The 21,589-nt window shown below is 49.4% G+C and overlaps 2 protein-coding genes across 2 annotated transcripts; both read left to right on the top strand.

Annotated features, from left to right (window-relative positions):
- The first annotated feature begins 895 nt into the window (after positions 1-895).
- On the top strand, positions 896-4,291 carry LOC122497120 (antimicrobial peptide NK-lysin-like). Its single transcript, XM_043603880.1, has 5 exons — positions 896-1,024; positions 1,561-1,664; positions 2,143-2,226; positions 3,057-3,225; positions 4,124-4,291. Exons 1-5 carry the CDS (start codon positions 913-915, stop codon positions 4,129-4,131), a joined length of 477 nt encoding a protein of 158 aa, XP_043459815.1. The 5' UTR covers positions 896-912; the 3' UTR covers positions 4,132-4,291.
- Positions 4,292-11,097: 6,806 nt separating this feature from the next.
- On the top strand, positions 11,098-14,851 carry LOC122497123 (antimicrobial peptide NK-lysin-like). Its single transcript, XM_043603886.1, has 5 exons — positions 11,098-11,267; positions 11,795-11,898; positions 12,359-12,442; positions 13,598-13,765; positions 14,684-14,851. The coding sequence occupies exons 1-4, from the start codon at positions 11,216-11,218 to the stop codon at positions 13,763-13,765; spliced, it is 408 nt and encodes a 135-aa protein (XP_043459821.1). The 5' UTR covers positions 11,098-11,215; the 3' UTR covers positions 14,684-14,851.
- Positions 14,852-21,589: the final 6,738 nt, after the last annotated feature.

Consider the following 21,589-nt stretch of genomic DNA (forward strand, 5'->3'; position numbering starts at 1 on the left):
TTGCCAGACAAAAGGTGGGATGCCCAGTTTAATGTGAGTGTCAGGTAAACAGTAAACACATTTCAGTGTGAGTGTATTCATGCAATCTTTGGGACACACTTACACTAAACAATGACTTATTTTCTATCTGATAGTGGATGTGACCTGCGCAGCTTGTCTTTTCATTGCAGATGAGGCCAGTGACCTTCATGGCACAGATGAGAGGTCAGACCCGGGGCGCTGGGCCTAGATCCCTGTCTGGGGCTCACTTCCTTCGCACGGGCTGTTGTCTCTCCCTATGGACCAGGTGAGGGACGGCTGGGCTGAACCTGGCTCTGAGGGAAAAGCCTGCCTCCGTGATGGTGGCCAGGAGGCTGGTGAGGGGCTGGGGACCCAGGGTGTCTGTGGTGCCCATGCCCGGGGATCACCAAGCCCGAGAGCAGGGCTGGGAGGAGCTGTCTGCATCTACACTGAGGGACCTGTCTCTAAATGTGGCGGGGTCTGGTGGTGCTCCATTGGCTGAAATGATTGGGGGAGAGCAAGGATACAGGAGGTGGCTGGTGGAGGGACACCAGGGAGAGGAGGGGAGGGAAAGGGGAGGGGTGGGAAGCTCCAGGGCCAAGGGCCCTACCTGAGCCCTCAGGTGCAGGGATTGCTCTGTCCATTACCTCATCTGAGGGCAGGGGGTGGGGGGCATCATGGTAGCTGCTGCCCTCCAGCACCCCCACTCACTGGGAAAGCTCTAGCAATGTGTGTGTGTGTGTGTGTGTGTGTGTGTGTGTGTGTGTGTGGCGGGGGAGGTGGAAGACAGCGTGGAGTCTCTGAGGAAGCACTCCTCCCCCCACTTCTCCACAAACTGGTGTCTGTGTTTGTGGTAAAGCCAGTGACACGGGGACAAGGCCTATAAGAGGAGCAGGACCTGGCAAGGTCAGAATGCGAGGCGGCCAGCCACATAAAGCGGGGTGTGAAGGGTGCTTCAGCAGCTGCCCCACCATGACCTCCTGGGCCCTCCTGCTCCTTGCCTCAGTGCTCCTGGCCACCCCGGGTAAGGACATTCCCCCATGCACATCCTGGCAGCTTCTTCTTAGCAGAGGGTAGGGACAGTCTGGAGACTGGGTTGGGCTGGGCCACCAGATTTGAACTCCTGGGGGAAGGCAAGAGAGAAAGAACAACCTCTGAAAGGAGATAAGGGTAGTGTTTTCTTAGAGCAGCTCCAAATCTGTGTGTGTGTGTGTGTGTGTGTGTGTGTGTGTGTGTGTGTGTGTGAGAGAGAGAGAGAGAGAGAGAGAGAGAGAGAGAGAGAGTACAGAAAAACAGAGACAAAGAGAGAAAAGAGGTTCATGGATGATGTTGGTGGGGGGCGGATAATCTTCTCCTGTTTTCCAGAAAGAATTGAGAGCATGTCTGTTGCACAGAGACTGGGTCAGAGCAGCTCCAGGGCGGAGCGCAAGGACAGGCCTCCTGGATTCCTCACAGATCCCTGCTCCTGGCCTGTTTTCTAGCTACCTCCTGGGCTCCCACCAGCCAGGAGATCTGTCTCCTTCCACTTGTGAAGGGATGCTGATGGTGTTTCTTCCCCAGGGCTGACCTTTTCTGGTTTGAACCCTGAGGACAATGACTTGATGACCGCTGACTTGAGTCAGGAAAAGGAGTTCTTAGAGAGCTTGGTCCTGGAGTCCCCCCAGGTTGGTGGCTGGTTCCCCGCTCACTTCCCATAACCACCCCCTCACACATTGTCTCCTCCCCGGGAGCAGCAGGCAGCACTGCACATCTCTGCTGGGCAGAGGGGTGGGGAGGCAGGGCTGTGGGCTGAAGATGCTGGTTTTGTGCACCGTTGTGCCCGTGGCAAAGGTCGGGGGGCTACCTGGGTCTGGCTGAGCTCTCCCCAGGAGGGTCCCTTGGGTTCTGACCAGAGTTGAGAACTGGGTCAGGGGCTGCTCTGGGTCAGGTGCTGTGGGTGTGGGGCAGGGTCTGGGGTGTGTCAGCCCCACCAAGACTAGCACGAAGGTGGGCAGGGACAGCCAGCCTGCGTCAGGCTTGAAAGCACAAAAAGATCCTAGATGATCCTGCTGGCCTAGGAGACACCAGAGAGCTCCTCCTGGGTCCCTGCCAAGGGCTGTTGGGGTGTCTGAGACACCATCCCAACGCATTGTTTTCTGACAGGGTGACCAGCTGGCTATCAGATGCAAGATTTGTAAGGTGACAATCCAAGGTCTGAGAAAAGCCTTGGGAAATGATATCACACAGGTGAGGCTTGTGATTTGGGGAGCCATTTGCAGGGCGGTCAAGGGCATGAGTGGGGCTTGTAGGGCTAGGGGTGACACTGAGGAAGGGGCTGATCCCTGGTAGGGCCAGGGCTTCTCAGCAGGGGATCTGTGGGCCCCCTTGTATCTGGGACTGACTTCAGAGAATCCCTTGAAATCATGAAGCTCTGTGAGTGTGAAAGTAGGAAGTTCATCCCTGCTGAACAAGGGATGTGTTACACCAAGAAGCCCTGCTTCCCCTCCCTCCCTCCCTCCCTCTGCTTTGTTCCCTGATCCTGCTCAGCTCCCTGGCACTGCAGGGCCCACCCTCAGCCCTGGGACCTCAGCTTTATCCTTCTCCACTGGTTGGTGGGAGAAGATACGTCCAAGTGGAATGTGCCAAGACTCCAAGTGCTTTCTTTTCCTAACCTTCGTCACACAGCCCTGTGCACGAGCCCCGTCAGGCTTGGACCCAGGAAGCTTGGCAGGCAGAACCCTTCCTGTGGGTCTAGGAGCCGTGGGCGCTGTTCTCCACACAGAAGGCAGGGGGGCAGGATAATGATGTACAGGGGACTGGGACACTACAGGGTCAACTGTCCTTCTCTCAAGAGCCCCTCCTGGCCAGGCTTGGGCCAGGGCCTTGGTGCCTGGGCATGAGGTCTGATCCCTGCCTCTCTAGCCTCTGCTCCGTGGCCGCCTGGCACCAGGCCCTCCTCCCAGCATGCCCTTGGTCAGGGTGCCCAGGGCCTAGAGCTGCTGGGGTCTGCAGGGGGGCGGCAGTCCTGGGCCGAGCTCACCTGAATTCTCTGTCTTCCTATGGTGCTGTTACTGCAGGAAGCCATCAAACAGGCTGCGTCCCTGGTGTGCAGGCAGCTATTTCCACTGGATGGTATTTGCAAGGATATAATCAATAAATTTCTTGATAAGATCACCCAGGGTATCATGAATGGGAAAAGCGCCGAGGAAATCTGTGTGAAACTCAGGATGTGCAAACCTGAAAAAGGTGAGTGCAGAGGTGACAGCAGGGACTCATTCCTGGAGGGCTCACATCATGTCCCCACATATGTACAGTACGGTTTCGACCCACAGAAATCCAGCTGTCATACACATCCCACCAAGCTTCCCTGCAGTGACATGTTACCCCCACCACTGTGTGGAAAGTGGGGAGAAGATGGGTAGGTGGGCTGCAGCTGGAACTGGCTGAGAAATACTCCAGGCCATCCTGGGGTGCTATCAGGTCCCCATCTCCGGTCAGCTGTGGACTTGAGCAAGTAGCTCAACCTCTGTGAGCTTGAGTTTCCTTCCTTGTGAAGGGATAGGAATCTGTATTTCTGATTTTCAACAAGGATTGAATGAAATGATTACGTGTAAAGAGGTTAAGACCAAGCAAGCGGCCTCAGACTGGGATATTCAAAGACATCAGAGCCCTGATTGAGCTCCCATCCCTCGGCCTAGTATGGGATCCCTGGGCATCAGAGAGGTCACATCTTTGCCCAGGACACTAGGGACCTGAGAGCTGAGCTCAGGAACCCTGCTGGCAGGGAGGGCTCTCAGTCTCTCCCTCCAGGGCTGCTCAGCTGTGCCCGCAGATCAGGCCACGGCTGCAGCACATGGGCCGGGAAGGGCCCCTGATTGGCTCTGGCAGCTCGTGTAGCCCTGACTGAGGCTGTGGGACTTGATGCCGGCAGATCGGGGGTCACCTCATATTTTGAGGTCCCCACCATTTCCTGCGATTAGAGTCTGCGGTTTTCATCTCTGAAGCCCCACAACCCACACAAACCCCTGACTGGGTTCCAGGCTGTGACTCCAGGTGTGCTCAGTAGGGACAGGTGGCTCTAGTCCCCATATCCCCCGGCCAACACACACCCCTGCCCACTTCTCTGCTCTTGTCTCCACTCCAGGTCTCTGAGCCTCTGGGGTCTCTGACCCCACCCTGGGGAGAAGCACAGAGTCTCCCACAACCACCACCTGCTTCTGCCCTCCCAGATCCAGAGCCGACCCTCCATTGTCTCTCAGCTAACTTCTCATTGCCTTCCCCTGCAAGAGAATAAATGGCATGCAAACTTTTAGCCACAGCTTCTTTTCCTTTGGTGAACTTGAGAGGAGGGGCTCGGAGGCATGCTTGGGTGACTCATGCGTTCGTTCAATGTTTACTGTTTGTCCCACACTATTCTAGACGCTAGGGATTTCATAGCGAACTGGTCAACGTTAGCAGCCCTTACATATATGGTCATGAAATACTTATGAACAGTCACTAGATAGACACACACTCCTCTGAGAGCCTGGGATACACAGTGGATGTACCTCCAGAAGCTCCCAGACCATGAGGAAGAGTAGCAGGGTTGTAGGTAAGAGTGTTCTTGGTCATAGGGCACAGAAACCCACCCTTTGCTTCTCTCTGCAGGGAGCTGTCTTTTTGTTTTGGGAGATATATTATTTAGGATTTATTCTGTGTAAGGTACAGAAATCTTACCTCTTTCTGGTTCAAATAAAAAAGTCAATTTATTGGCTCAAGTAATTAAACAGTGTATAGATAGCTTCAGGCACAGAATGATCCAGAAATGAGTGGTGTCCTCAGAGGTCCAGTCCTGCCATTCTCTCAGGTCTTTTCACGGCTGTATAGTGAGACTGATCTCAGCCAGCTTCCTTCTGGCAGCAGCCATGGCCACTTTGGTCCAAACTTTACATTCTCCAGTATGTCATCAAGAGGAGAAGACAGTTCTTTGGTAGCCTCTCTGCCCTTGGAAGAGAATGGAAACTTCTTTCCTAGAAGCCCCATCAGATATCTCCTGTGTTCTCATTGGCTCGAATAGGGCAGGTGTCATCTGAAACCCGTCACTATGTTCCGAGGGCATGGGACACGCAGATTAGCATGAGCTGAGTCAGGGCACACCCCTGGCCAACGAGTCACTCGTGTGAAAGTGGACATGAAAATCTGGGAGATCATTGCTGGGAGAGGGAAAGGGATACCAACATCACTAGACGCAAAGGTGCATCAGGCAGGGCTCAATCCAAACAGCAGTTCCAGGACTCCCAGTGTGAAATCTGAAGCCATTTGAGTGTTAAAACGCATAAGGAATATATGGGATTATAACCCATGGATTAAATGAGGATTAATGAATTCATAGAGATATAAATAGGACATTAATAATCAAATAAGGGAAATGGGGACATGTTACCTTATTCTAGATGCCAATTAATACATGTAGACATAGTTGCAAAATTTATTCCCACAAAACACATATTGATTTGATATGTGTGACCTTAGCAGGTACGGACAGCTTTATTAAGGGGGTAGCAATAAAGAATCGAAGAGAAATGGGGCCGAGCTGGAGGCCATGTGAAATTAGAGGTGGGGTCTGCGATTAAGGTGTTTACATGCAGGGGGAAATGGTCCCAGGAGAGGGGAGAGGCCCACGGTGCTGGACAGATGTGAGGTACAGCCCCAGGGAAGGCCTTGTGAAGGGAGAGGAGGGGTCCAGGGCACATGGAGCGTCAGCACAGACTCCCAAAGGTGGGAGCTTTGGGAAGGTGGCCTCACCCTTAGGGATAAAAGCTGGTAAAGGCCAGAGGCCAAGCCAGCTCCTGTAGCCTGTCAGGAGGGAGCGTGAGTGCACTGGCTTCATAATCCAGACTCCACTGGGGGTACCTGCTCACCGCCAGGCCCTTCTCAGTTCTCTACCATTCCCCTGTCACCCACCCAACAGCCCAGGACAGCAAGCCTGTGTCATGTGACATCCCTCCCTCCAGGCCACATCGACCCCTGACCCAAGCTGGAGCAAATGACTCCCTCCTGGGAAGTTGGAACTGCCCCATCCTGGTGCAGACCCCTTCGCCCTGGCCAGGCTCTGCATCTGTCTCTGGGTGGTCTTCAGACTTCCTTCTGCCTTGGCTCCCCCATCCCTTCTGGACAGGGCAGCCCCACGCTCTTTCCAAACCACAACCACATCTCCTCACCTTCCAGTGGCTTCTCTCAGAGCTCGGGACAAATCCCTACTGTGTGTCACACCCTGGTGTCAGAATAGGAAACAAACGAAAGAAAGACACTTACCTCAAGCACCTGCCAATCTACAAACGACTAGTAATAGCACATGAAATTTACCTAGCACCCTAACTCCCCTCTGTTTGTAGAAGAAGCAACAATTATTCATTTTATTAACTGGCATTGCCTGAGAGCCTGTCCTGTGGCCTCCTGTGTGATGAGGTGGGGAGGATGCAGAAGGAAGTTCTAATGCACAGGGAGGTTGGTGGTTATCTCAGGGCGAAGCGCTTGTGTGCAACGGGAACCACCTCCTTCTATCGGGAACGCTATTTTTTCATGGCTATAAGAAACTCATAACAGAATTTACCATCTTAGCAATGTGGAAACGTACACGCAGCAGTGTTGAGTATATTCACATTGTTGTGACACGGACATCCAGATCTTTTTCATCTTACAAAACTGGAACTCCAGACTTATTGCGAAGCCACAACTTTCCTTCGCCCCCGTCTTAAAGCCTGAGAAAACTGCAGTTTCTCAAAAGTGGTCCACATATTTCTATTTTATATTTCGTTTGATTTGACTACTTTAGACACCTCGTACAAATAGAATCAGAGATTTGTCTTTTTGTAATTGCCTTATTTCACTTAGCATGATGTCCCCAAAGTTCATCTTTGGTGTGGCAATCGACATGAGTTTTTGTTTTTAAGGTGAAATAACGTGTGTGTGTGTGTGTGTGTGTATTTATATATATTTGAGGAACCACCATATTGCTTTGCGTAACAGTCTTACAGTTTTACAACAGTGCACACTTTCTCCACATCTTTACCAACAGTTGATATTTTCTTTTTTTTGATAAGGGCCATCTTCATGGGTGGGGTGCTATCTCCTTGTGGCTTTGCCTTGCATTTCCCTGACGATTATTGATGTGGGGAGCATCTTTTCATATGTTTGTTAGCCATTTCTATATTTTGTAGGGAGAGTGCCTATGCAAAGTCTTTTGAGCTTATTTTTTATAATGTTTATTTATTTTTGAGAGACAGAGTGTGAGCAGGGGAGAGACAGAGAGAGAGGGAGACGTAGAATCTGAAGCCGGTCCAGCGTCTGCACAGCAACCCCCGCAACGTGGGGCTCAAACCCACAAACCGTGAGGTCATGATCTAAGCTGAAGTCGGACGCTTAACCGACCGAGCCACCAGGGGCCCCTCTTTTGCCTTTTTTAAATTATTTGCTGTTTGTTGAATTTTAACATTTCTTTGTACTTTCTGGGTATTACTCCGTTATTAATGATTTGCAAACATTTTTTTTCTTTTTCTTTTAAAAAAAAATTTTTTTTAACGTTTATTTATTTGAGACAGAGAGAGACAGAGCATGAACGGGGGAGGGGCAGAGAGAGAGGGAGACACAGAATCGTAAGCAGGCTCCAGGCTCTGAGCCATCAACCCAGAGCCCGACGCGGGGCTCGAACTCACGGACCGCCAGATCGTGATCTGAGCTGAAGTCGGACGCCCAACCGACTGAGCCACCCAGGCGCCCCTGCAAACATTTTTATGTATTCCATAAATTGCCTTTTTACTTTGTCAACTGTGCTGTTTCATGCACAAAGTTTTTAAGCTTGATGCAATGCTATTTGTCCATATTGTTGCATTTCTTGGTGTCATATCTGAGAATTCACCACCAAGTCGGAAGTCATGCAGCGTTCCCCTTATGTTTTTTCTAGCGATTTTATAGTTTTGGGTCTTACATGTAGGTGTTTGATCCTTTTCTAGTGAGTCTTTTGCATATGGTGGAACATCAGGTCTACCTTCATTCTTCTGCATGGGGCTGTCCAGTTTTCCCAGCACCACTGTTTGAAGACATTTAAATTCCCTCTTATGAGCACTGTCTTCATAGGGTCTTGCAGAAATTGGTTAGCAGAACGGCAGTTTCTCAAAAGTGGTCCACATATTTGGTTAGTCACATGACTGCAAAGGTTATGAGGATTTTTAAGGACAGCCTGTTAGCATGCTCTTTGCAGGGATTTTACAATAATTACACAAACAACCTCCAAATCAGATTAATCAACTCACATAAAATACAGTTAGAGGCCTCATTCCAGCCACGGAGTAATTTTCATCTAGTAAATCTACCGTTGGACAGTCTGAATCATTGGAAAATGCAGGTCTATGGCATCTAAACACATCTCAGTTTAATTCATTTTGGGGATTTTTAAGTATTTTCTGTGTGGAGGAGATGTTATCTGTAAAGAGAGAGCTGTACGTCTTCCCTGCTAATCAAAATGGTTTTTTTTTTCTTTCATTTTTTTGCTTAGTTCTCCTGGCTAGAATCGTCAGTACAATACCGAATAGATGTCTGGAGAGCAGACATCCTGTCTTGTTCCTGGATGGGGGAAGGTATTTAGTCTTTCTTCACGGAGTCTGATGTCAGCTCGGGGAATTTCATAGATGCCACCTATCATGTTGCAGACTTTCCCTTCTATTCTTAGTGAGTGTTTTAACTATAAGAGGTGTTGAGTTTTTTCAAATGATGTTTCTGTGTCCATCGAGAAGATCATGTGTTTTGTTTTTAAGTTTATTTATTTTTTGAGAGAGAGAGAGAGAGAGAGAGAGAGCACGTGCGTGCACGTGCCAGCACATGAGCACGTGAGTGGGGAAGGGCAGAGAGCAGGAGACAGAAGATCCGAAGGGGGCTCTGTGTTGACAGCAGAAAGGCCCGTGAGAGGCTCGAACTCAGGAACCACGAGATCATGACCTAGGCCCAAGTCGGATGCTTAACCAACTGACCACCCAAGCACCCCAGGATCATGCGGCTTTTATTTGGGTTCTGTTGGTACAGTGAATTACATAACTGATTTTGGGGTGTTAAATCACTTTGCATTCCTGAATAAATTCTGGTTGGTCTGGTACAGAATTCTTTTTATATGTTACTGGATTCAGCTTGCCAGGATTTTGAAGAGGGTTATGGCATCCATATTCAGGGGAGATATTGGTCTGTACTTTTCCTGTGTTGCCTTTTTCTGGTTTTGGCATCAGGGCATCCTTTTCGATTTCTTGGAAGAGTTTGGGAAGAATTCATACTAATTCTTCTAATGCTTGGTAGAATTCATCTGTAAAGATATCTGACCTGGATGTTTGTTTGTGGGTGGTGTTTGCATGACTCATTCCATGTCTTTACTTATTATACATCTATTCACTCTTCCCATTCTTTTCAGTCTGTTTCAATAGTTTGTATCTTTACAGGGATGTGGTCCAATTTAATAACATATAACTGTTCATAGTATACCCATTCTCTTCTCTGTAAGGACAAAATGTCCCTTTTTTATTTCTGAATCTAATAACAAGGCAACACACACTACTGTGTTAAAGTGTGTCTGTCATTTACTCTGGATGACGGGAACCCCATCCCCACTCCCCCTCCACAGCACTTGCTCACCTCCCACAGGTGTAACCCTTATAGAAGTCATGTTGGGGAATGCTGACCCAGGATACCAGATTACTTCTGCTTGGCACATCGCAGGCTGTGGAGCTTCCTCACACGCACACGCACACACACACACACACACACACACACACACACACCACTGGGACCCTGTGACCAGGTGACACTACACCCATTTCACAGGTAAGGGAAATGAGGCTCCAGGAGGTGGAGTATGTAGCTCAAGGTGCCCCCAGCTTGTCGGAGGCCTGCTTGCCTGGACTCCACCCTCTTTCCTTCTAGGAAGAAGCTGAGCGGAGAGCAGGGCTCTGAACAGGCTCAGGAAGTAGAGTAGTTCAGAGAAAAAGGCCAGGCTGAGGCTCGGCACTAGCCCATGATGGGATTCCCGGGCAGGTGGAAGGCGAGAGTGGTCCCAGCAGATACTGAAGGGGGCGGGGGGCTGGGAGGTGCTGAGGGGGCCTTGCCAGGTCGTCCCGGCTGCGTGCCTCTGCCGTCTCAGCAGCTGGAGGTGGGAGAAGGTTCTAGTCCAAGCAGGACCCCAGCCGGCCATGTGGCTGAGGTCAGGACCCCTGCTCTCCGCACCCAGTTTCCTCCTCTGAGCCGCGAAGGAGGTGGCGGAAGGTTGCCAGACAAAAGGTGGGATGCCCAGTTTAATGTGAGTGTCAGGTAAACAGCAAACACATTTCAGTGTGAGTGCATTCATGCAATCTTTGGGACACACTTACACTAAACAATGACTTATTTTCTATCTGATAGTGGATGTGACCTGCGCAGCTTGTCTTTTCATTGCAGATGAGGCCAGTGACCTTCATGGCACAGATGAGAGGTCAGACCCGGGGCGCTGGGCCTAGATCCCTGTCTGGGGCTCACTTCCTTCGCACGGGCTGTTGTCTCTCCCTATGGACCAGGTGAGGGACGGCTGGGCTGAACCTGGCTCTGAGGGAAAAGCCTGCCTCGGTGATGGTGGCCAGGAGGCTGGTGAGGGGCTGGGGACCCAGGGTGTCTGTGGTGCCCATGCCCGGGGATCACCAAGTCCAAGAGCAGGGCTGGGGGGAGCTGTCTGCATCTACATTGAGGGACCTGTCTCTAAATGTGGCGGGGTCTGGTGGTGCTCCATTGGCTGAAATGGTTGGGGGAGAGCAGGGATACAGGAGGTGGCTGGTGGAGGGACACCAGCAGAGACCCTTGGGAGAGGAGGGGAGGGAAGGGGGAGGGGTGGGAAGCTCCAGGGCCAAGAGCCTACCTGAGACCTCAGGTGCAGGGATTGCTCTGTCCATTAGCTCATCCTGGGGCAGGGTGGGGGGTGCATCATGGCAGCTGCTGCCCTCTAGCACCCCCCACTCACTGGGAAAGCTCTAGCAGTATGTGTGTGTGGGAGCGGAGGTGGAAGATAGTGTGGAGTCTCTGAGGAAGCACTCCTCCCCCCACTTCTCCACAAACTGGTGTCTGTGTTTGTGGTAAAGCCAGTGACACGGGGAGGTGCCCTACCAGAGGAGCAGGACCCGGCAAGGTCAGATTGCGAGGCGGCCAGCCACATAAAGCGGGGTGTGAAGGGTGCTTCAGCAGCTGCCCCACCATGACCTCCTGGGCCCTCCTGCTCCTTGCCTCAGTGCTCCTGGCCACCCCGGGTAAGGATGTTTCTCATGCACATCCTGGCACCTTCTTCATAGCAGAGGGTAGGGACAGTCTGGAGACTGGGTTGGGCTGGGCCACCAGATTTGACCTCCTGGGGGAAGGCAAGAGAGAAAGAACAACCTCTGAAAGGAGATGAGGGTAGTTTTCTTTTAGAGCAGCTCCAAATCTGTGTGTGTGTGTGTGTGTGTGTGAGAGAGAGAGAGAGAGAGAGAGGGAGAGAGAGAGAGAGGAGGGGGACAGAGAGGGATACAGGAAGACAGAAAGGATGGTGGTGGTGGAGGTGTTATAATCTTCTCCTAATGTTTCCAGAAAGAATTGAGAGCATGTCTGTTGCACAGAGACTGGGTTAGAGCAGCTCCAGGGCTGAGTGTGAGGAAAGGCCCCCTGGACCCCTCACAGATCCCTGCTCCTGTCCTGTGCTCTGGCCACCTCCTGGGCTCCCCACCAGCCAGGACATCTGACCGTTTTGTCTCCTACCACTTATGGAGGGATATTGATGTTGATGCTGTTTCTTCCCCAGGGCTGACCTTTTGTGGTCTTTCCCCTGAGGACCATGACCTGGACATGGCTGACAGGTGTCAAGATGAGAAGTTCTTCCGGATGCTGGCCCAGGAGACCCCCCAGGTTCACTGCTGGCTCCCTGTTCACTTACCACAGGCCCTCCTCATCCTCTCTGTCCTGGGAGCAGCAGGCAGGGCTGCACATCCTTTTGGGAGGAGGGGAGGCAGGGCTGTGGGCTGAAGATGCTGGTTTTGTGCAGGGTGGTGCCTGGGTGGGGGTCTACCTCGGTCTGGCTGGGCCCTACCCAGAGGGTGGTCTGGGGACTGACCAGAGAACAGAAGAGGTGCACATGCTGGCTGGGTGAGGCTCTGTGGGTGTGGGGAAGGTTCTGGGGTGTCTCAGCCCCACGAAGACTAGCAGGAAGGTGGGCAGGGGCCAGCCAGCCTGCTTCAGGCCCTAAAGAACAGAAAGATCCTAGATGATTCTGCTGGCCTAGAAGACACCAAGGGCTCCTTCCTGAGGCCCTGTCTATTGCTCTTGGGGTGTCTGAGAGACCATTTCTGGGGTCTGCCTTTTCTGACAGGAAGACCGTCCCTTCACCCTATGCGGTATCTGTATGTGTATTGTCAGCTGGGTGAAGAATTGCCTGGGCTTCAACCTGATTCAGGTGAGGCTCTCATGTTTGGGGAACCACCTCCTTCTTGACGAGGAGTTTTTGGGGGGCCTGTCGGGGGGCACTGAGGGAGGGGCTGATCCCTATTTGGTCCTGAGCTCCTCAGTAGGGGATCCTTTGGTCCCCTTCTATTTGGGAACTGACTTAAGAGAATCCCCTGAAATCGTGAAGTTGTAGGGACATGAAACTTGGAGGACGGGTGTGCATGGTTCCATCCTATTGTCAGAGGACACTTGTCTCCGAGGAAGTAGAAATCTTTCCCTGTATCCCCACTGGGCATATATAAGGCAATGCTTTCTGAGGCTGGTTCCAGTGGAGCCTGGGTCAGGACGGATCAAGCCTAAATCAGCCACTTCCTTACTGCATGGCTTGGCCAAGTCCTTAATGCTTTCTGAGCCTCAGTTTTCTTTTCTGTTTACTGGGATGGATCATAATGGCCCCTTGTAAGTTATCGAAGCCCTTTAAAGGAGCTGAGGGGTGGACGAGCTTAGCTCCATGCCTGGCCCTGAGCACCTGCTGAACAAGGGATGTGTTACACCAAGAAGCCCTGCTTCCCCTCCCTCCCTCCCTCCCTCCCTCCTACCCTCCCTCCCTCCCTCCCTCCCTCTGCTTTGTTCCCTGATCCTGCTCAGCTCCCTGGCACTGCAGGGCCCACCCTCAGCCCTGGGACCTCAGCTTTATCTGAGTGGGAGAAGATACGTCCAAGTGGAATGTGCCAAGATTCCAAGTGCTTTCTTTTCCTAACCTTCGTCACACAGCCCTGTGCACGAGCCCCGTCAGGCTGGGACCCAGGAAGCTTGGCAGGCAGAACCCTTCCTGTGGGTCTAGGAGCCGTGGGTGCTGTTCTCCACACAGAAGGCAGGGGGGCAGGATAATGATGTACAGGGGACTGGGACACTACAGGGTCAACTGTCCTTCTCTCAAGAGCCCCTCCTGGCCAGGCTTGGGCCAGGGCCTTGGTGCCTGGGCATGAGTTCTGATCCCTGCCTCTCTAGCCTCTGCTCCGTGGCCGCCTGGCGCCAGGCCCTCCTCCCAGCATGCCCTTGGTCAGGGTGCCCAGGGCCTAGAGCTGCTGGGGTCTGCAGGGGGCTGACCTGGGTGCAGTTCACCTGATTCCTCTATCTGGTTATGGTGCCGTTTCTCCTGCAGAAAGTCATTGAAAAAGTTGCAGGCCTCTTGTGTTCAGCATGCCCATTGGTGGAAAACATCTGCAAAGCATGGATCACCAGTTTTCTTGATAAAATCACCTCTACACTGCTGCATATGGAACCTTCCAGGCACATCTGTGTGTTTCTCGGGATGTGCTGCCCTTATTAGGTGAGTGCAGCGGTGACTGCAGGGACTCATTCCTGGAGGGCTCAGAACTCACCCTACACATGTACAACACAGCTTAAAGTCACAAAAATACATTTGTCATACAGAACTGCATAAGGACTCATGTCCCATCAAGCTTCATTGTGGTGACACGTTATCCTCTCCACTGTGTGAAAAGTGGGGAGAAGATGGGTAGGTGGGCTGCAGCTGGAACTGGCTGAGAAATACTCCAGGCCATCCTGGGGTGCCATCAGGTCCCCATCTCCGGTCAGCTGTGGACTTGAGCAAGTAGCTCAACCTCTGTGAGCTTGAGTTTCCTTCCTTGTGAAGGGATAGGAATCCGTATTTCTGATTTTCAACAAGGATTCAATGAAATGATTACGTGTAAAGAGGTTAAGACCAAGCAAGCGGCCTCAGACTGGGATATTCAAAGACATCAGAGCCCTGATTGAATTCCCATCCCTCGGCCTAGTATGGGATCCCTGGGCATCAGAGAGACAGGTCACATCTTTGCCCAGGACACTAGGGACCTGAGAGCTGAGCTCAGGAACCCCGCTGGCAGGGAGGGCTCTCAGTCTCTCCCTCCAGGGCTGCTCAGCTGTGCCCGCAGATCAGGCCACGGCTGCAGCACATGGGCCGGGAAGGGCCCCTGATTGGCTCTGGCAGCTCGTGTAGCCCTGACTGAGGCTGTGGGACTTGATGCCGGCAGATCGGGGGTCACCTCATACTTTGAGGTCCCCACCATTTCCTGCGATTAGAGTCTGCGGTTTTCATCTCTAAAGCCCCACAACCCACACAAACCCTGACTGGGTTCCAGGCTGTGACTCCAGGTGTGCTCAGTAGGGACAGGTGGCTCTAGTCCCCATATTCCCCGGACACCCCACACTCCTGCCCACTTCTCTGCTCTTGTCTCCACTCCAGGTCTCTGAGCCTCTGGGGTCTCTGACGCCACCCTGGGGAGAAGCACAGAGTCTCCCACAACCACCACCTGCTTCTGCCCTCCCAGATCCAGAGCCGACCCTCCATTGTCTCTCAGCTAACTTCTCATTGCCTTCCCCTGAGGGAGAATAAATGTCATGCAAGCTTTTACCCACAGCTTTTTTTCCTTTGGTGGACTTGAGGGGAGGGGCTCGGAGGCATGCTTGAGTGACTCATGCATTCGTTCAATCAATGTTTATTGTTTGTCCCACACTCTGTTCCAGAAGCTAGAGATTTAGTGTTAATGAGCCTTAGCATCTCTTACACATACAGTCGTGAAGTACTTATGAACAGTCACTAGAGAGACACACACTCCTCTGAGAGCCTGGGGTACACAGCGGATGTACCCCCAGAAGCTCTCAGACCAGGTGGAAGGGCAGCGGGGTGGAGGTAAGAGTGTTCTTTGTCACTGGGGACAGAACCCCACCCTTTGCTTCTCTGTGCAGGGAATCTTCTTTTGGGGGAAGTATAATATTTAAGACTCTTTTGGTTGTAAGCAACAGAAGATTTAGCTCATTCTGGCTCTAATGCATAAGCTATTGATTGGCTCAAATGGTTAAGCAGTCCATATATAGCTTCAGGCATATATGGTGGTATCACCAGAGTCCTGACGTCCATCAGAACATCTCTGTTCTCATTGGCATGAATGCGCCAGGTGCTCATTTGCAACCCATCACTCTGTTCCAAGAGCATGAGCTACACAGCTTAGAATGAACCAAGTCAGGGCACCCCCAGGGGCTGAGTCAGGGTTTTTCACACCCAATCACTTGGATGAGAATGGACACGAAAATCTGGGAAGATAATGTTATTGGGAGAGGGAAGTGGATGTTGGCCATCACAAAGAGCAATGGTGTATACATCAGGGTTCAATCAAAAAAGCTATTGAAAGAAACTCTCAATGGTGAGATCTGGGGCCATTGGAATATCCAAATGAAAAAGGACAACAGTGGATTCACCCCTTGTGTAAACTAGAGTCCATGAATCCAGGTAGATAGAAACAATAAATTAATAAATGAGGGGAAAGGGAAAGTGTTACATTACTGCAGAATGCCAAATGATAAATGTAGATGTAATTGCAGTCTATGTTTCCACAAATACTTCTGTTGGTATTAATTACTAATTTGCATGATTAATTAACTAAACCATGGAGAATCCTAGCGACAGGTGATGAACATTTTCTGCTCCTCCTGCCCAAAATGCACAAATCCTAAGGAAATTTCAGACAAACCCAAACTGACTTCCTCCAAGTAGCGGGCCCGTACTCTACAAAAATGCCAAGGTCATGAAAGAGAAGGAAAGATGGAGAAAGTGTGCCAGATCAAAGGAGACTAAGCAGATACTTGATGTAATTGTAAACAGATGACCCCGCTGTGGACCTAGACCTGTAAAGGACATGATTGGGGTAATCTATGAGATTCCTTGCAGTCTGCGATGATACTGTTGTGCCAATGTTAGTGTCCTGGTGTTGATGGTCGTGCTAGCTTCTGTAGGACAGTGTCCTACAGGCAATGCACCCTGAAGAATTAAGGGGGTCATGGGGGCATCATGAAGCCAATCTGCTGCAAACGGTTCAGAAGAAATGGTAATATGTACGTACAGGCAGACTATGATGAGACACACAATGCATACATGTAGTGAAACGTTACCAGTGGGGGAATCTGGTTAAGGTGAAAAGGAGCTCTCTGTTGTGGAGTTACAGCTTTTCTCTACATTGGACACGATTTTAAAAGAAAAGAAATGACTTGTAGGAATTTGACCTTAGCAAACGGGTGGATGGCGGAGACATTTGCTGTTGGGAAAGACATTTGGACAGGTGGATCTGGAGAGGATAAGGAAGAGCTCTGCTTTGACCCGAAGAAGTGTGTCTATTCCATATGCAGGTGGAGGTGTCAAGAGGGGAGGGTGTCTGGGCCAAGGCCACATTTGAAGTCCTTGAACTGGATGTGATGGACAGGGAGAAGGTGCAGAAGGATAACATTCCTGTCTGAGGACAGAAGGAGTAGTCAACACGTGGAGGCCTGGTTGTGGGGTGGTGGGGGGAGGAGGAGCCCTCAAGGAGATCGGGAGGGAGGAGCCAGCGGGACATGAGGAACACCAGAGAAGGGGCCAAGGAGCCAAGAGAACAGAACAGCCCAGGAACGAGGAATGGCTGACTACGTCCAGTGCTGATGGGAGTCAAGACAGTAGAGGATGGAGGGCTGGCCACTGGCTTTTGGGGCCTTTGGGCGGTGCTCACCTTAGTCAGAGGGTTTCAGTGCTAGGAGGAGATCATGCCCATGTGGAGGGGGAGTGAAGGGTATGGTGTCAGCAGGCATGGACAGGTTTATGACGGGGTTCATATCAAGAGTTGGAGAGAAGTGGGCAGAGCCGGAGGCCATGCGAAATTAGAGGTGGGGTCTGCGATTAAGGTGTTTACATGGGGATGAGAATGGCCCTGGGAGAGGGGAGAGGCCCATGGTGCAGGACAGAACTGAGGAAACAGGCAGGGAACGTCTTGAGGTGGGAGCGGAGGGGTCCAGGGCACATGGAGCATTAGCACAGACTCCCAAAGGTGGGAGCTTTGGGAAGGTGGCCTCACTCTTAGGGATAAAAGCTAGTAAAGGACACAGGCGAAGCCAGCTCCTGTAGCCTGTCAGGAGGGAGCGTGAGTGCACTGGCTTCATAATCCAGACTCCACTGGGGGTACCTGCTCACCGCCAGGCCCTTCTCAGTTCTCTACCATTTCCACTGTCACCCACCCAACAGCCCAGGACAGCAAGCCTGTGTCATGTGACATCCCTCCCTCCAGGCCACGTCGACCCCTGACCCAAGCTGGAGCAAATGACTCCCTCCTGGGAAGTTGGAACTGCCCCATCCTGGTGCAGACCCCTTCGCCCTGGCCAGGCTCTGCATCTGTCTCTGGGTGGTCTTCAGACTTCCTTCTGCCTTGGCTCCCCCATCCCTTCTGGACAGGGCAGCCCCACGCTCTTTCCAAACCACAACCACATCTCCTGACTTTCCAGTGGCTTCTCTCAGAGCTCGGTACAAGTCCCTACTGTGTGTCACACCCTGGTGTCAGAGTAGGAAACGAAAGAAAGACACTTACCTCAAGCACCTGCCAATCTACAAACGACTAGTAATAGCACATTAAATTTACCTAGCACCCTAACTCCCCTCTGTTTGTAGAAGAAGCAACAATTATTCATTTTATTAACTGGCATTGCCTGAGAGCCTGTCCTGTGGCCTTCTGTGTGATGAGGTGGGAAGGATGCAGAAGGAAGTTCTAATGCACAGGGAGGTTGGTGGTTATCTCAAGGCGAAGCGCTTGTGTGCAACGTGAACCATCTCCTTCCATCAGGAACACAAGTTTCATTGTTGTAAAAATGCATAACACAAATTTATCATCTTCACAATTTTTAAACATACGCTCAGCAGTGTTGAGTATATTCACCATGTCATGACGCAGACATCCGGGACTTCTTCACCTTAGAAAATTGACAGTCCGTACTTACTATTAAACCACACCTCTCCCCTTTCCCGCTTTGTCCTTGCTTGGATACCTCTGTTCTACTTTGCTTGTAGGAATTTGACGACTGTAGACCCCTGTACCAATGGAATCATATAATATTTGCCTTTTTGTGACTAGTTTATTACTTTTAGTCTAACATCCTCAAAGTTCATCCATTTTATGGCATTCAACATGATTGTTTCTTTTTTCAGGTTGAATATATAGCACATTTTATCTGTTCACCTGTCCATGGAACTGGCACTGGTCTCACCTCTTAGCTATTGTGAATAGCGATGCTATGAACATGGTTGTGCAAATATCTCTTTGAGATCATGAATTTAATTTTATTTTTTATGAATATCCAGCATTGGGTCTGTTGGAACATATGGCACACCTTTTTTAAATTTTTTGAGGAAGCACCATATTGCTTTGTGTAGTGGTTTTACAATTTTACAACGGTGCACACTTTCTCCACATCTTTACCAACAGTTGTAATTTTCTGTTTTTTGATAAAAGTCATCTTATCGGGTGTGGGGTGGTATCTCATTGTGGTTTTGCCTTGTATCTCCCTAACGCTTAAGGATGTTGAGTCTCTTTTCAGATGCTTGGTAGTCATTTCTATATTTTTAAGGACAGTGTCTGTTCAAAGTCCTTGGCCCTTTTTAAATTGGGTTATTTGCTGTTTCCTTGTGGAGTTTTAATATTTCTTATATATTCTGGCTGTTACACCATTGGTATAGAATGGTTTGCAAACATTTTTACCCATTCCATAAATCTCATTTCCCTTTCCACTGGGTCATTGGAAACCTGTCTTTAAATTTGATGGAGTGTTATTTGTCCGTTTTGCTGCATTTCTTCATGTCATATCCAAGAAAGCACTGCCAAGTCCAATCTCACGCAAGTTTCCCCTTATGTCTTAGTGGGTCAATTTTATAGTTTTGGGTCTTACACATAGGTGTTCAATCGATTTCTAAAGACTTTTTGTGTAGAGTAGAGAGTAAGGGTCTACCTTCATTTTTCTCAATGTGTCATCCATTCTTCCTGGTACCATTTGTTGAAAAGGCACAGTCCCCTTTAGCAAGCTCCTTCTTACATATGGTTTTGTAGAAGATGGTTAGCACGAAGGCCAAGTTTTTCGAAAGTTGGCTACATGTTCGATGTTCTTTTGAACATAAAAAGTATGACGCTTTTTAAGAGCAGTCTGTTAGCATACTTTTTATAGAGATTATACAATAATTGCACCACACAAGCTCCATTTCAGATTGATCTACTTTACTCACTTAAAATATAGTTAGACATCTAGTGCCTGCCATGGATTGATTTTGATCTAGTGAGATCTAGTGTTGGATAGTTTGAATAATTTGAAAGTGGAGGTCTGTGGCATCTAGACACATCTCAGTTTTGATGCATTTTTTAAAGTATTTTTTTTAAGTTTACTGATTTGTTTTGAAAGAGAGAGCACATGTGCATGTGCGTACCCTAGCAGGGGAGGGGAGGGGCAAACAGAGAGAGGGAGAGAGAAACAATCCCAAGCAGGCTCTATTAGTGCAGAGCCTGACTCAGGGCTCAAACTCACAAAGCACGAGATCATGACCTGAGCATAAGTTGGAGATTTAACAGACTGAGCCAGCCAGGCACCCCAGTATTGATTCATTTTTGTTGAATTTTTAATTTTTTTTAAAGGAATGACCTTTTTTGTTTTTAACATTTATGTATTTATTTATATTTGTTTTGAGAGAGACAAGGAGGGAAGGAGAGGGCCAGAGAGAAGAGAGAGAATCCCAAGCAAGCTCTGCATTGTCAATGCAAAGCCCAGTATAAGGCTTGAACTCACAAACATGAGATCATGATCTGAGCTGAAGTCAAGAGTCAGATGCTTAACTGACTGAACCACCCAGGTATCCCTACTGTTTGTTGAATTTTTTAGTATTCACTTGGGAGATGTTATCTATAAATAGAGATAGCTATATGTCTTCCTTGCTATTAGTTGGATTTTTTGTTTGTTTGTTTTCTCTCTTAATTTCCCTGGCTAGAATCAGTGCAATATTTAATAGACTTCCTGAGAACAGACATTCTTGTCTTGTTCCTGGTTTTTGGGGGAAAATATTTAGTCTTCATCATGAAGTCTGATGTCAGTTCGGGGAATTTCATAGATGCCACCTATCAGTTTGCAGAATTTCCCTCTATTCCTAGTTAGTGGGTGTTTTAACAAAGAGATGTTGAGGTTTTTTTTAAAATGATGTTTCTGTGTCCATTGAGAGGATCATGTGGTTTTTATTTTTTGCTCTATTCATATAGTGAATCACATAAATTGGTCCTTAGGTGTTAAATTATCTTCCATTCCTGAAAAAGTCTGGTTGAACATGGTATAGAATTCTCTCCGAATGTTATTTTTTTATGTTGTATGTTAGCTAGGATTTTGTAGAGGGTTATTGCATCCATATTCATAGGAGATGCTGGCTTGTAGTAATCTGGATTGTTTTTTTCTGGTATTGACATCAGGGGATTATCTTCTATCTTTTGGAAGAGTTTGGGAAGAATTGGTATTAATTCTTCTTACTTTTAAAAAAAGTTTTAATATTTATTTTGAGAGAGAGAGAGTATGGGGAGGGCAGAGAGAGAGGGAGAGAGAATCCCAAGCAGGCTCCGCACCATCAGCGCAGAGCCCTGTACAGGGCTCTATCTCCCAACCTGTGAGATCACGACCTGAGCCGAAAACGAGTCAGACGCTCAACCGACTGAGCCACCCAGACACCCAAGTATTAATTCTTCTAATGTTTAGTAGAATTCATCTGTGAAGATATCTGACCTGGGTCTTTGTTTGTGGGTACTGTTTGCATGACTAATGCTATCTCTTATTATACATCTATACAGACTTCCCATTCTTTTCAGTCTGTTTCAATAGTTTGTATCTTTACGGGGGGGTGCCCATCTCAGTATAAGTTGTCCAATTTAGTAACATACAATTGTTCATAGTATAAACATTATCCTCTGTGTAAGGTCAGTCAAAAGGTCCCTTCTTTTGGGGCGCTTGGGTGGCTTGGTCAGTTAAGCATCCGACTTCGGCTCAGGTCATGATCTCACGGTCCGTGAGTTCGAGCCCCGCGTCGGGCTCTGTGCTGACAGCTCAGAGCCTGGAGCCTGTTTCGGATTCTGTGTCTCCCTCTCTCTGACCCTCCCCTATTCATGCTCTGTCTCTCTCTGTCTCAAAATAAATAAACGTTAAAATTTTTTTTTAAATGTCCCTTCTTTTATTTCTGATTCTTTTTTTTAAAATTTTTTTTTTAATGTTTATTTATTTTTGAGACAGAGAGAGACAGAGCATGAACAGGGGAGGGGCAGAGAGAGAGGGAGACACAGAA

The sequence above is a fragment of the Prionailurus bengalensis genome, chromosome A3 (assembly GCF_016509475.1).
Source record: "Prionailurus bengalensis isolate Pbe53 chromosome A3, Fcat_Pben_1.1_paternal_pri, whole genome shotgun sequence".
NCBI lineage: Eukaryota > Metazoa > Chordata > Mammalia > Carnivora > Felidae > Prionailurus > Prionailurus bengalensis.

Coding starts and splice junctions, on each gene's coding strand:
- LOC122497120 (XM_043603880.1), top strand. CDS start 913: ATGCGAGGCGGCCAGCCACATAAAGCGGGGTGTGAAGGGTGCTTCAGC. Junction 1,025..1,560: donor AGTGCTCCTGGCCACCCCGG/GTAAGGACATTC, acceptor TTTCTTCCCCAG/GGCTGACCTTTTCTGGTTTG. Junction 1,665..2,142: donor TGGTCCTGGAGTCCCCCCAG/GTTGGTGGCTGG, acceptor GTTTTCTGACAG/GGTGACCAGCTGGCTATCAG.
- LOC122497123 (XM_043603886.1), top strand. CDS start 11,216: ATGACCTCCTGGGCCCTCCTGCTCCTTGCCTCAGTGCTCCTGGCCACC. Junction 11,899..12,358: donor TGGCCCAGGAGACCCCCCAG/GTTCACTGCTGG, acceptor CTTTTCTGACAG/GAAGACCGTCCCTTCACCCT. Junction 12,443..13,597: donor TGGGCTTCAACCTGATTCAG/GTGAGGCTCTCA, acceptor TTTCTCCTGCAG/AAAGTCATTGAAAAAGTTGC.